Source organism: Varanus komodoensis, unplaced genomic scaffold, assembly GCF_004798865.1.
Source record: "Varanus komodoensis strain SLA01 unplaced genomic scaffold, ASM479886v1 scaffold12, whole genome shotgun sequence".
In the NCBI taxonomy this organism is placed as follows: Eukaryota; Metazoa; Chordata; class Lepidosauria; order Squamata; family Varanidae; genus Varanus; species Varanus komodoensis.
In genome coordinates, this window is record NW_025335349.1 from 3,209,278 (window position 1) to 3,223,009 (window position 13,732).

General features: G+C 42.7%; 1 protein-coding gene across 3 annotated transcripts; it reads left to right on the forward strand.

Annotated features, from left to right (window-relative positions):
- Nucleotides 1-259: 259 nt before the first annotated feature.
- Nucleotides 260-13,217, forward strand: PTP4A1 (protein tyrosine phosphatase 4A1). 3 transcript variants are annotated; one of them, XM_044421586.1, is made up of 6 exons: nt 260-541; nt 8,428-8,987; nt 9,558-9,650; nt 10,152-10,282; nt 10,954-11,028; nt 11,913-13,217. In XM_044421586.1, the coding sequence occupies exons 2-6, from the start codon at nt 8,883-8,885 to the stop codon at nt 12,076-12,078; spliced, it is 570 nt and encodes a 189-aa protein (XP_044277521.1). In that variant the 5' UTR covers nt 260-541; nt 8,428-8,882; the 3' UTR covers nt 12,079-13,217. The 3 variants fall into 3 exon arrangements, with proteins under 3 accessions (XP_044277521.1, XP_044277519.1, XP_044277520.1); XM_044421584.1 differs by having other exon boundaries at nt 265-541; nt 11,909-13,217; XM_044421585.1 differs by having other exon boundaries at nt 265-541; nt 8,431-8,987; nt 11,909-13,217.
- The last annotated feature ends 515 nt before the right edge of the window (nt 13,218-13,732 follow it).

Below are 13,732 nucleotides of genomic sequence, written 5' to 3' on the forward strand. Positions count from 1 at the left end.
CGCTTCGCTTCTCTTCTCCAATCCCCACCCACCGCCACACTGCTGGCCATGACAGCGCAAACCCCTCCGAGGCCTCTGATTGGCCGCCCGCTGGTGCCATTCGGCGAAAGGCGCTTGTGACGCGAGGCAGCGTAGAGCTTTGAAGGCAACAGGCAGGAGGGGCGGGGCCGTCGCATGACTGCGCTGGAGAACGAGAGGCGGGGCCTAAGTCATCTCCGCCCGCCCCGTCCCCCCGACTTGCCTTGCGCGAGCCTCCTCCTTCCCCAGCCGCGTTTCCTCTTCGCCGTCAGTGCCGCGTTAGCAACAGCGCCGTCGCCAGCCGAGGGAGCTCCTCCTCCGCTTTCTCGCCGCTCCTTCCTATTCTTTCCGGCTCCTCCGCGTCCTGTATGGTCTATTGCCGCCGCCCTGCTCCGAAGCCACTTTCGCGGCAGCCTCCTCCTCCAGTTTCCTCCGGCTCAGCTCCTCTTGCCCCCGGCGGTGGCGCCCTCAGTACCCAGGCCGTATGATCAGGCTACAGTCTTCAATGAGTAACCATATTCCTGTGAGTAACGGACGAGCGGTGGGGGTTGGGGGTGGCGGCGTTAAACTCCCCTTCTTTCTCCCCTTTAAACAAACAAAAAAAAATCTTAGCATCCCCCTTAACGCGCCCTCCGTTTCTGCTTCTCCTCTCCCATGTTTGTCTCTTTGTTCCCTGGGCCGCAGTATTAGCACTTTGATCGGGCGGGCGGGCATGAGGAACCCGAACTGACGGCGGCGAAGGCGGCAGTGCAGGGTAGTTAGCGCTTCTCTGTAAACCCCGCTGCTCATTTTACTCCGGCTGCTTTCACACACTGCGTCTCCCCAGCCCTACCGTTTTAAACTTCAGTAACAGCGGTAGCTGCTGTTACTATCGATCGCTATCATTTGGCCTTGGTGAAGCACGAGATGTGGGACGTGGCAAGGGAGGAAAGGGGGCTTTGGAAAGGGGTGGCAGGGAGTGTCTGGACGGGAGGAGCCGCCGCCTGTCTGGAGAAAGAAAGCTGGAAAGCAACAACGACCGCCAGTGCTGATGCCACTAGGAAGGCTGGGGGTGTGGGGTTGCGCTGGCGAACCAACACCCCTCCCCTCCAGTGCTGCATTTGTTGGCGGGGGGGGGATCTCACCTCAACATAAGACTGAAACACGTGCTCTGCTGGTGTTGGAATCCTGTTGAGTTCTTGGGGCTGTTTCTGCGGCTGGTAAGAGCAGAGCACAATGCAGCTGAGTAAAAGCACAATGTCAGTGAAAAGCAGCGCTTGGATTATATACGGTGGTTACCTATGTAAAGTAGATCTATTGATGTGAGTGGGTCTTAAATGAGATTTAAGGTTGCGCAGAACCCATATTGGATGCCACGCTTAGCACCACAAAGGTTTTGGTTTCTTTGCGATTGAATTCGGGGCAGCTACTCTTCTTCGCGGCTGAAGTGGATTCGAATACTTTCGAGTCGGTGGACATGGCATACGTGCAAGGCTAACACGGAGTGTGGGGATAGGAGAGCACATTAGAAGTTCTTTGTCGCTCTGATCGTGACTGCAAGCGGGTTGCACTGCTCTATATGAAAAGATGTTGGAAGAAGTAACTGGCGAAGGGAGGGAGTTTCTGTGGGCCTCTCCATCGCTGCCCCGCCAGAGTGCTTCATATTAATTCCCCAGCTAACTCCGCATTCAGCCGCGGACTGGCTAACAGCAGCTAAATGGATCTTAGTCCCTGCACCCTTTTACTTTACTGCCCAGAGGTAGTACCGATCCCAGTACAGGGTCCGGCGCTCCGTTGAAGATGGGCGGCTCATTGATAGGGCTACTTTGTCCCGGCACTTACACGGGAGGGAGGCAAAGGAAGCGGGTGCTCTTTAGTTCTCCGTTGCCTGTTGGTGAGACAAGTCGGGACTTGTCTGGGCCGCCGTCCCGGTGTCTGTCCGCTCGCCTACAGCGTGTCGCAGGGCGCTTCAGGATCTTGCCGCGTGTGACTCACCGTGCAAGGAGGGAGGGAGCGTTGGGCGGGGGAAAATGGAGGACATCTGGCGCGTTGGGTCGGTGTGGCCTTCCCGGCTGACTGCTGTCTGAATGCAGATGACGGACACGCCGCTTCCATGCGCGACATAGTGACTCTCGATGCATCCCCACGCCGGAAGGAGGTGTGAGGCGGAGGGAGGGACGAGGGGCGCTCTCTGGCCGAAGCGGGGGGAGCACTTGGCACACCCCGGCCCACCCGCTTGACTTTTTCCACCTCTAGCCCATCTGATGGGGTAAGGGAAGAGAGTGGCTGCCTGAAACCTGGTCTGTGTCTGGCTTGGAAATGGCTGCTTTGTTTCCCCAGAAGACTCTGTATTTTGATTTGGGCTAAGAGGCATATGATGTGCTTGTGTGACATGTGAGAAGCATATTAAGTGGCGTGAAAGGTGAAACGGTTTATGGGGGTTGTGCTTACAAAGCAGTTGTCTTTGGGCTGAGTCATAGGATTTTATCTTTTTGGTGCCAGGCCTTTAACACACTTCTGACTGTAAGACACAATCCAGAATGTGCTGTAATTCAAAGAGGACTCCCCCAGCCCAATTTTTACAGGTCTTACCACTAGTTTGCCTCTCCAGGTATGGAGGGGGGATGTTTGAGAGAGTATAAATGCTTGCCTTCACATTTACAAAACAAGTTTCTTCGCTTTTTACTATTTTAAAAAATCTTTGGCAATGTATATTTAGTGCATCCTGTGTTAAGTGTAGGTATATCACATCTTTTTACAAACACATGGTTTCTGTTGCAAAAGTCTTTGGTTGCCAAATGGCAGTGGTAACGTCTGTTTAGCAGAGAAGGCTGAACCTGAAATTCTATTTTGTCTGAAAAAATCAGGTTGTGAAGACCCTTAACAGTTTCACTAAATGTTTACATCCTAAACATGCTGTAACTAGAATCCTTATTCTATGCTGCCTTTTGATGTAGCCACAAATTTTAAGGAAAGAGCCCATCCATTATTAAATCATTATCATGCCGTCTGCTTGATCTTGTCTGCTTTCCAATCACAATTCAGATCTTCCATTTTTCAAAAGTTCTTTCTGTTTCTACTCTCTCATCACTTCTATTACTTATTCTTCTATGTTCCATTTTCCCCACTTGCATTCATCATGCCACTTCTCTGCAGCTATCAAAAGTAGAGATCTAATCTTGGTTTCTTTCTGTTATTGGAATTTTCAGCCATCACATGCTCTACAGGTCCCTTTTGTATTTGTATGCTTTGTGCAATTGCTGCAGGATGTGATGAGGCTACAAGAGCACCTTACAGTAGCCATGTTCAAGAAATGTTTATGGTATTATTCTGGCTGTTTCTAGTTGGCTAGAAGACCTGCCTACCTAGAACTTTTACTTTGGCAATATGGTCGAAGGATTCCCTTTAAAAGCCTGCACCAAAGCCCAGAGCCAATGGCATTTACAGGAGGCCTTGAAGCAGACTCCAGTGAAATAAATCATATTTCAGTAACACTTCAGTGCTTGTTCCTATGCCAAACTAGTAGTTTTCAAGGTGTGTTCCGTACATTCCCATGTCAGCTGCAAACAGAAGGGGTGCGGGAACTAGCCAACAGCTCCTCAGATTCATTTTGAAAAGGTGACATCTTATACAAAGGATACACTTTTTAAAACATGTAAACAGTGTTAAGTAAAAATGAAGTTTCATAAGAGGCATTTCCCCTCTTTTACTAACACTTAAAAGGGAATGCCTCTAAAGATAGCACTTGCCATGAGAAATTATAGTAAATAACAAAAAAGCCTGAATAGGGAGCAGTTCTAATAAAATTTTCGTTTAATAAGCAAGGCTGGACAACTTGTAATCCCGCAGCCCAGTGTGCAGGCCTTCAGCTCCCATTAACCTTGAAAGCCAGACAACTGGAAGGCTGCAGGTTGGCTACCCGTGGTGTAAACAGTCGATTTAGCAGTTATTTTCAGTGCTACGGCTTTACTGTTAATTCTTGAGTGGGAGAAACAATACCAGTTGCCAGTTTTCATAATATTTCTCAATAGACTAGAGAAACTACCATGATTCCACAGAGCATCAGAAATGCTATGTATCTAGGAAAATAAGTAATACCTAAGTAACAAGTATGAGTCTCAAAAGCATACTGTACTAGCTTTAGATAAAGTTTACCAATCAACATGGATCGCACATGCACAAAACTCATTAATTCTTGGGAATAATAGGGGTTCATGGGTGCCATTTTTATAATTCATAAACAAAGCCTTACTTTACATAAGTGCTATATCTGCACAGTGTCTGCAGCTATGAATGGCTTGGGGATGGTGTAGTTGGCAGAGAAGTCAGCTGCAAATTTCTTGTTCTGCAATATAAATAAACCCAAAGGCTTGAGAGGCTTAAACAGCATGGTGTTACTAGTTAAGATTACAGTGCAGAGATTTGAGAACTTATTCTGTGATACACAGTTTAAGTTATCAAAATGAAAATTTGGCTCTTAGCCACTCATTGCATGTTGTTGAGAATTGGTATCTTTTCTACAATAACCATGACAACCAAGTTTTCTTGGCCTGAAAGGGGGTTATCTTTAGGAGCATCTGTTGGTGCAGCTGTTTTGGGGCAGATTGATAATATTTGGTATTGGCTCATATTATCTGTGAGAATCCCTGTGGCCCTGCTTTCCTTTTGTGTTGCTCAAAGTTGGCATGGTCCTTAATAGGGAAGTGTTTCTTACTTCTGGAAGAAAATCTAGTTGATGGCAACTATTGTGTTAAATGTAGAATTTTAACACACTAATATGAACTTGAGCAGATCATGTTTTCCTAGTCTCCCACCTTTCAAGAGACAATGCATGGCATGTACTATGTGATAACAATATGTTGACCCTTGACAGATAAATTCTTCTTAATGTTTATAGCTTCTTAATTGTTTTTCTTTAAATGAAGTAAACAAGCTATTACAGGGAAATACTAGAGTTAGCATGAAGAGGGTGTAAACTGCTAGGCTACATGAATGCGCTAAAAAATACTAATTATGAAGTGGAGTGGCCCAAATAGCTGTTTGTATTATGCTGTTGAATTTTTCCTTGTTACAACAGTTTTTTCTCCTAGAACCTTCCTAACCCTGTGTATCTGAAACGTTCATTCCTCCTTTGTGTCTGCTGCTCCAAATTGATTCTTACTTGTGATTCCCATTTCAATCACTATCCTGTTGGTTGTATTCCTGCTTTGAATCTATACAATAGAGCTGGATTAAGTTTTGTTCATGATTTTCATAACGTGAGCAGCAAGGCATTGGCATTTCTGAAGTATCCGAGTGTTGGGTACATAATTCCTAGTTCCCCATCTAATACTTCAGCTGCTTTGTGTATAGCTTGACAGACTCCCTGCCCACTTAACTTTTTATTCTGAATTTGCACAACGGCTGAATGGTTTTAGTTGTTTCGTCCATGTGTTCAAACTTTGGTTTTCAAGCTGTTAGTTGAACTTGCATATAGTCAAATAGTGCATTAAAGTATGTATCACTTCTGCAAATAGTTCTCAATCCCAGAAGCAGTTGATCCACCACCGAGCATACTTCATGAGTAATTCTCTCCTCGGTGTGTGGCTAAATTGCAGGCCTGCCCAGACATCCCATTTGGGTCAGCATATTCATGCTCCAGTAGGTAAATGCATTTGTTTTCTTGGAACTCTTAGATTTCAACCTTTGCTTAATTTAATTGCTGGAGAACAGGTTTAATACTCTTGCTAAATAGCTTAATTTCAATAAAACTACCTTCCCTACCCTGAACCTGGAGACTGCTTGGGATTTGGCCTCTTAGAGGTACAGCTTCTATTGACTGTGAATCTCCTGAACAGGAGCAATTGTATCAGGATTATTATAATAACCATGCACTTTTTATGGATAACTTCCCCAAGTCCAAAGATAATTTTTGCATAGCTATTCCCCCTTAACGGCTACAGACAAGATGTTGTCCTTGCTTAAGTTAAAAATTGGGCTTAATGTCTATATTTGCCACTGAAGAGGAAGGTCCCAAGATTAGTTTGATTTCTCCCTTGCTGCTAAGTGCTAATTTTTGCAGTGTGAGAACTCTTGATTCAGCCTCTTTAATTCCAAACTCAACAAAACAGTATTTCAGCTTTTCTTAACGTTCATAATTTTCACAACTACACTTTTGATTTATAGCATTCAGATTTATTTATTTATTTATTTATTTATTTATTTATTTATTTATTTATTTATTTATAGCATTTCTATGCCGCCCCATTCGCCGAAGCCTTGGGGCGGCTCACAACGTAAATTAAAATATAATACATTAAAAATATAAACCAAATTAACAATATAAAATAAGTCGCCCTAGCCAGATTAACAATTAATATAAAATAAGTCGTCTTAGCACTTGTTCCTAGAATGAAGAATGAGTGGTTGTGTTCACACATAACAACAAGCCATGGCAGGAATGGCTTGTTATGCATGAATCCAGGAAGCATGGTGAAGAGTGGCACGTTTGGTTGCCTTGAATCCCCATGGAGAATCAATGGTTCCATGTTTCAGCATTGCTTGCTATGTGTGAATTCAGTTAGAACATTTTCCCATAGTTTCTTCATTCCCGCCATCAACTTTGGCAGCAAGAGAGGCCACAGCAACAGCAAATACTCCAGTCGCCATTTTTCACTGTCCTGTTCTGCCTAACAACTAACTGATAGGGCAGATGCACTCTGGCTGCTGTTTCCCTTCTTCTCAATGCCCAGCTGCAGTTCTGGAGTATCAGGAGCAGCAGAGCGTCGTGCGGTACCAACTCCAGTAGCAGTGACCAGTTGGCACTCCTCTGTGGTCAATGCACTTTGCTGGAGTGGTGCTCTGAAAGTGTTGGTATGTGAGTTCTCCTCAGGGAGCCAGTACTCTTCAACTTTGTGCAAGAGGAGCATGCTGGCTGTGCATGGGCATAGCCACCAGGGCAATCACTGAGAAGCCCACCTTTCCTAGTCTCTCTCCTGCCCTCCCTGCCACTCCTGTTTTGTTCCCGGGATCCCTAAGGACTCTCAACGCGCCCCAGTGTCCCCCAGCCCTTGCCACAGTTGCTCGACAAACCCATTCCTCCTGGCCAGCCAGAAAACTTTCCCAGCCAGGTGCCCACACATGCTTCCATAGGGAACTCTTCCCCACAGGATGTGTTCTCTTCATTCCTGGCACAGGTGCCCACACAGATCCCCACGGTGTGCCTGGGTGCAGGAGAAGACAGCCTCTGGCAGCTGAGTGAGTCCTGTGCATGGAGGTGTGAGGAGGGGGCCCATGTGCAGGGAAGGAGGGAGTAGAGTTGGGTGTGCTTGCATGTTGGCACAGATCAACAGCTCCTCTAGAGCAACCTTAGTGCTGCTCTAATGAGTAGGCAGTTGCTTCATACGTAGAACAGCAGCAAGAAAACCACCAAAAGGAGCTGGCTGAGAACAAGCCGGGGCGGGGGCATGCAGCCCAGTGGGGGGGAGGCAGGTGGAACAGGCAGGAGAAGTGCATGCTGGGATTGGTATCCCATCAGTCCCCACGGCTGGATATGTGTTGCCATCTAGAGGGAAGATGGCAACATGTGGAAACTAACCATGAGGAGTTACTTCACAAATGTGTGAATACAGGGCACACAGTAAGAAAGGTGACCTTGTGGTATTGCTTAGCATTATGTGTGAACAGGCCCAGTATATGTGTGTGTGTGTGTGTGTGTGTGTGTGTGTATAATAAGTTGTAACACAGCTTTTTCACTTGAAAAATGGAGTTTGTCTACCAAGTTTCAGCAGTAACAGCTCATGGATGTCCATCCACCTGCTCCTTCTCTCACCAAAACCATTTTTCCTCTCCCTACCCCTTTCACTGTGTTCTGGAGAGTGTACTATTGAACTGGAAGTAGAGGGACCAAAGCTAAGTCTCCATTTCATCATGAAATTAACTGGATAGCCATGCAATATTTTACATCACTGAACAAACAGTAGAGCTCTGCATATATTGGCTCCAACTTTCTTAAAGTATAATACCAAAGTGATAATAAGGTTGCATTCTGGAGGTCTGGTAGACCATTTTGCCCCAAACATTGTTCTTAGCTATAAAACTGAAAGGAAAAGTTTTTCTGCACTACCTCTAGAATGAAATGTTACCTATTCTGAAAGCTGATCACAGGGGTTTACCTCTGCTTGGAGGCTGAGAGAGTAAGAGTGATAGCCTGAGGACCATTTTTAATTTGATCACTCATCTGGTAATCTTGCAAACTTGATTAAAAATACATTAATTTTTAGTATGTTCTCTTATTTTCTAGTTTGAAATAGCTTCTGTTAAATTAAGGATATTCTTAAATATTGGTAGCCTTTCTCTGCTCTTCCCTTCCTTTCAGACTCTTGTTTATGTAGGACTGTTTGGAAATGTGTCTCCAGTTACTGACCAGAGTGCCTTATTTTCTCTTCACAGCAGTTCTGTGGTGTTCTTGGTCACACATTTATGGAGTTTCTGAAGGGCAGTGGGGACTACTGCCAGGCACAGCACGGCCTCTATGCAGACAAGTGAACTGTAGAAATTGATTACTACTCCACCAAGAAGCCCCCTTAAGAGCGGTTACCAGAATAAGAAGTATTGAGTTGAAATTGGCAGAGCATTTTACAAAGGAAGTCCAGACCTGGATGGGGTAACCTCAGTGCACTGCCTTTCTTTTTGCCTCAGTATTACTGGATTGAAGAATTGCTGCTTCTTGTTTAGGAGGTTCATTTCATTTCCCATTGCTCCCAACTTCATACTTGTCAGCACTGGAAACTTTTGAGTGGCTTTTTGTGAAGTAGACTTTAGTTTCTCCATTGATCCTGCTAGGTTTTTTTGTTTTTGTTTTTAAGAGAAATAGTATCAGTCTTGTACGTTTTAACTAAATTAACATGGCCCGAATGAACCGCCCAGCTCCTGTGGAAATCACTTACAAGAATATGAGATTCCTCATCACCCACAATCCAACCAATGCAACCTTAAACAAGTTCATAGAGGTAAGGGGTCTTGACTGGGATGTGTATTTTTATAATAAAGTGGAGCTTGATAGAATAGCAAGAATGTGTTACTGAGTTCACCACAGTGTGTTGAGTTGGCTACTAAAGTATTTCTGTAGTAGTCCATTACTGAAAAATCTGAACCATTTCTTATTTTTGTAGCACCCTCCAGCCATATTCTTAGGGCAGATTTCCTCTCTGAATATTAACTGCATATTCAAAAGATTCAGACTGTATTTTTGGCTGGGTGCTCATGATAACTCGTCTTGCATGTATACACATTAGGTTTTAAAATATTGCCGCAGCATAATATTGTTAAGGATACAGTCAAGACCACACGGAAGCAGCACCAGTTATAACTGGAGTGTGCTTGTGCTTGCAGAAGGTAATATAGGCATGCTTCTCCTCTGGTATGTTTGTAGTGGTGCTGCTTAAAGTGAAAGGTAGCAATTATAGGTACAATAAATTTGGCATTTGAAATACTTGATTACAAAAGCACACTAGTGTACACATAAATATACCCAATGTGAATCTGTATGATTAAAATACAAGATCTGTTTTTCTCCTTAGGAACTTAAGAAGTATGGCGTAACTACAGTAGTAAGAGTATGTGAAGCTACTTATGACACTGCTCTGGTAGAAAAAGAGGGCATTCAGGTTTTGGTGAGTGACTTATTCTGACATCATGAGATATTTTGTACTGCTTCTGTTCAGCTAGTATTAATCCCAATCGCCAAAGCATAGAGGGGTTATTAAAGTTTAAAATAACCTCTAGAAGGTTAAGAAGACAGAATCTTTCTTTAAAAAAATACGCAGGCTTTGGTATACAACTCATGACAAACTAGGGTAAATAAAATGAGGGAAGATACTTGAGATAATTTGATCTGCTGAGAAGCAGTTCCTGAGAAATCCTGAAGATAGATTGATAGTCTGTTTCTTAAAGGCTGAAGTAGAAATGTATTCTGTACTTGCCCACAGTTGTTTGAGATTGATTTTAAGCAAAACGTATTAAATTAATCTGGCTTCATGGTTGAATAGCATCAAAACAATATAATTCTCAAATACATGGAATCTGAAAATACAGTAGTCTGGAAATTAAAGCAATTATTGCAACTAACTGGCTTGTGAAAAAAATTGTAAGTCATTTTCATACATAAATTCCAGGATTGGCCCTTTGATGATGGAGCACCACCATCTGTTCAGATTGTTGATGATTGGCTAAACCTCTTGAAAGTTAAATTCCGTGAAGAGCCTGGCTGTTGCATTGCTGTGCACTGTGTTGCTGGTCTTGGAAGGTAAGTAGAACTTCCGGGTTTATTAGGCTCCATCCTCAGAGCATTTCATTTTACCTATAGTGCTGATCCAGAGTTGCACATATGTATGTATATTATGTAGCTGTGTTGTATGCAATTACTTATAGGAGTGTAGAACAGAATGAGCCAAAAACCTCTCCTTACCCTTGTGCCCCATTGCAGTGCCATTTGCAACTCTGACTTGAGGGGAAATAAGTTGAGACAAACTGAAGCACAAACAAAGTTAATGCATAACCTTTCCTTGGTGTTCAGGTCAACACTCTGTATATGATCCCTTCAAGGTAGAGGACACTATGAACCTCTTTGGTTTGTGGAGTAGTATCATTCCATTTCTCTCCTATGATTTAACTTGTGAATTAGTCCTCTGAGGGCCATTCCTCAAAAGGAAGTTCTATGGTTAGACTTTGGCCAGTAGTCTCGGAAAGGAGATAATACTGTTTTAAACTGGTGAACAGTAGTGTTTTATGTTCTTCCAGTTTTAGTTCATAATATTTAATAAAAACATGCAGTAAGAATGATTTGATTTATGGTAGGGTGAAATGGTAGTGTATTCTTGCCTGCTATGAAATAACTTTTTTGGCTCCACAAAGTGGGGAAACAGATGTAAGCAAAGAAGACTTTATTCTGTATAATTTGGCATTCTCATTTTTCAGAGCACCTGTATTAGTTGCCCTTGCACTCATAGAATGTGGAATGAAGTATGAAGATGCAGTGCAGTTCATAAGACAGTAAGTGTTAAGCGGCTCTACCTGGGGAACTGAACGAGGGGCAGGAATTCTTATCCCTGAGAACCTTTGGGCTTATGGGTATTTCATTCCAAAATACCTGGAGAGCTATAAGTTCCCTAACGCTGATGTGGAGAAGCTGTTGAAAAAACTTCCTAGCTTGGATATTTTACTTAGCATAGACCTAGTTGCATGTGCAGTACAAGGTTCAGCTGTCAGCCTCCTTTTCATATTTCTACAGCCCCTCATCCCCCACAGCCTTATGAATTCTGTTACAGCTTATCAAGCAGTGGGAGGTCACAGTGAGTTAATGGTAGATCGTGCAAGAAAACACAAAGGGAGAAGTGCAAATATCTGCAGCTGCAGTGGGAGAAGAACTGTAGGCTGTGCATGTGAAGCAGGGTAGGGGACTGAAAACCTGTGGTCTGCATATGAAGCAGGTTCAGATGTAGACACCTGGCACTTCTACCTCCCCTGCCCAGTGCTGCTCATTCAGAAAGACTGCCTAATTTTAGCCATTGTTTCACTCAGCATACTTGTTTTAAAAAGCAAAGCAAACTCTGTTGATACTGTGATGGCACATTTGTCATTTTTACTCTATGTCTTCAACACACACCCTTTTCGGGAAACTGCAAAGTAGAAGGGCATGAGGTATACCTATGGGAGAAAATGAATTTATTCTGTTCTTGAAGGAACTACTACTAAAATGCTGCAAAGTGTCAGCTATATAACCCAGCATCATTAGTACTTGATAAATCTAAATCTTGGTGTACAACTGAGCCCAACTCTCTTGGACAGAAAGTGCCTAAGAATGAAGCTGTTACTTGAGCTTTTCAAAATGTGAGTGTCTCATTAATCTATCTTGCACTTGAATTCTGTTTAGGAAGCGACGTGGAGCCTTTAACAGCAAGCAGCTTCTTTATTTGGAGAAATATCGTCCCAAGATGCGACTGCGTTTTAAAGATTCAAATGGTCATCGTAACAACTGTTGTATTCAGTAAAAAAAAAAAAAACCAAGCTGCCTATATTGCTGCTTTGGAAGTAGAAGACTAAAACTAGAATTGGGCATGTTACATGGAAAACTACATGTATGTCTAACTAGGTTACATGAAGCTTCTATAGGAGTAGGCCAGAGCATTGACAGGAGAGCATCTTTGGTTAGTTGATCCTTTTTTAGAGAATAAGAAATGTACATGGCCTTTTATGTCTTATTTGTAATTTGTATAATTAAAGTATCCTTAATCATGTAGTTCAGTATTTTTCATTCAAGTCCCAATAGATCTACCACAACTTGAGTAGAGATTAGGTGCCAAAAGCCCAGCACATTATTTCTGTATACCACAGTGTAGTTTCCCAGTAACTACAGCTATCCAGATCTTTGCCCTCTTCCAAACTGTCTTTTCCCTCCCCCATGGATAGGGCTACATAGAACTATCCCCCTATGCACCATGTTTGTCTCCCACAATCGCACTAGAATGAGCATCAGGATTTGCACACAGTTTACTGACTTGGTCACTTTTGGTGTCTAAACTTTTGTTACTTAACCCTCTTCATATACATACATTCTCCAGTTCCTTATAAAAAAATAATCCTTCACGCTGTACAGAAGCACACAAGTCTTTGATGTCTCCAGACAAAAAGCCTTACAGTTAAATAAATATTGGCACTTAATGTGCAACTTTAGCAGATTGCCTGTAAAAGAATGGGAGGGGGACTAATAAATATTTCTAGTAAAATGTTGCCTTTTGTCTTGTGCAGGAAGTATAGAATATGCCCTTTACTTTAGTAAATATTTTTTTAATGTAGAAATGCTTTATTGTAGCTGAAAATTCTTAATCATAAAATTTCTGAAGATCTTGTAATTTCTTTTATTGTACTTATTGGAAGTTGTTTACCAACTATTGCTTTGTTGAAAGTGATTGGGTTCTTTCCTTGAGTTTCTGCCATTAATGTGGCAGATCTCTGTAATATTTTGTATGCCTTTTGAGCTGCGTAACTTAATATTTGGATACTTGATAATTTGTTATGTAATTGATAAAAATGGTGGTGTGTATTAATGTTCAACCATATTTATACTGTCTTGGGAATGTGTGGTTATAGTACTGTGGGAGAAATAATTTGCCAGTGTTCACCAGCTTGTAAAATCTAGTGCGAGAGCTCAAACATCTAAATAAACTCAAAGCTGCATTGCAGTTAACCTGACATTTCATCTTTGGGTTAAGGGAGGACAGGGAAGCACACTCTGGTCTAAATCTTGCTATGACCGCCATTTAGATTGGAATCACAGCAGAAGGAACAAATCTGTTCCTCTCTGTGCTTTGTTTTTCTGAACTCATTGGTTCTAACAGTAACTACACTTAGGAAGTTTTTCTTTTTTTCTGTCATATCAGGACTAAAATTCTGAGGCACAAGCAGTGTTGATTGACTAGAAAAAGGTCACTACCTTCAGTTAGGTAGTACCTGTAACAGGAGAGAAATGTTCCAGTATTGTGAACTAAAACTTGTGCTTAGGGTTGTGTGCCATTTTGGTTGATTTCAAACCAGATTTTGAATCTGTTGTAATGCAGAATGTTTCGAACAGCATTTAAAAATGTATTTGAAGCCAAAGTACAGCAAAGGAGTTCTTTGGTCTCTGTAGCAATCACCAAGCTGATGTAAAATGCTAATGGTTAACCTATCACTTGGAAACTCATCAGTTATTAAGGGG

What these genes read in the sequence shown, in the direction of transcription:
- PTP4A1 (XM_044421586.1), top strand. Translation starts at nt 8,883, where the DNA reads ATGGCCCGAATGAACCGCCCAGCTCCTGTGGAAATCACTTACAAGAAT. An exon ending in CCTTAAACAAGTTCATAGAG is followed by an intron (nt 8,988 to 9,557) that starts GTAAGGGGTCTT and finishes TTTTCTCCTTAG; the next exon opens with GAACTTAAGAAGTATGGCGT. An exon ending in AAGAGGGCATTCAGGTTTTG is followed by an intron (nt 9,651 to 10,151) that starts GTGAGTGACTTA and finishes CATAAATTCCAG; the next exon opens with GATTGGCCCTTTGATGATGG.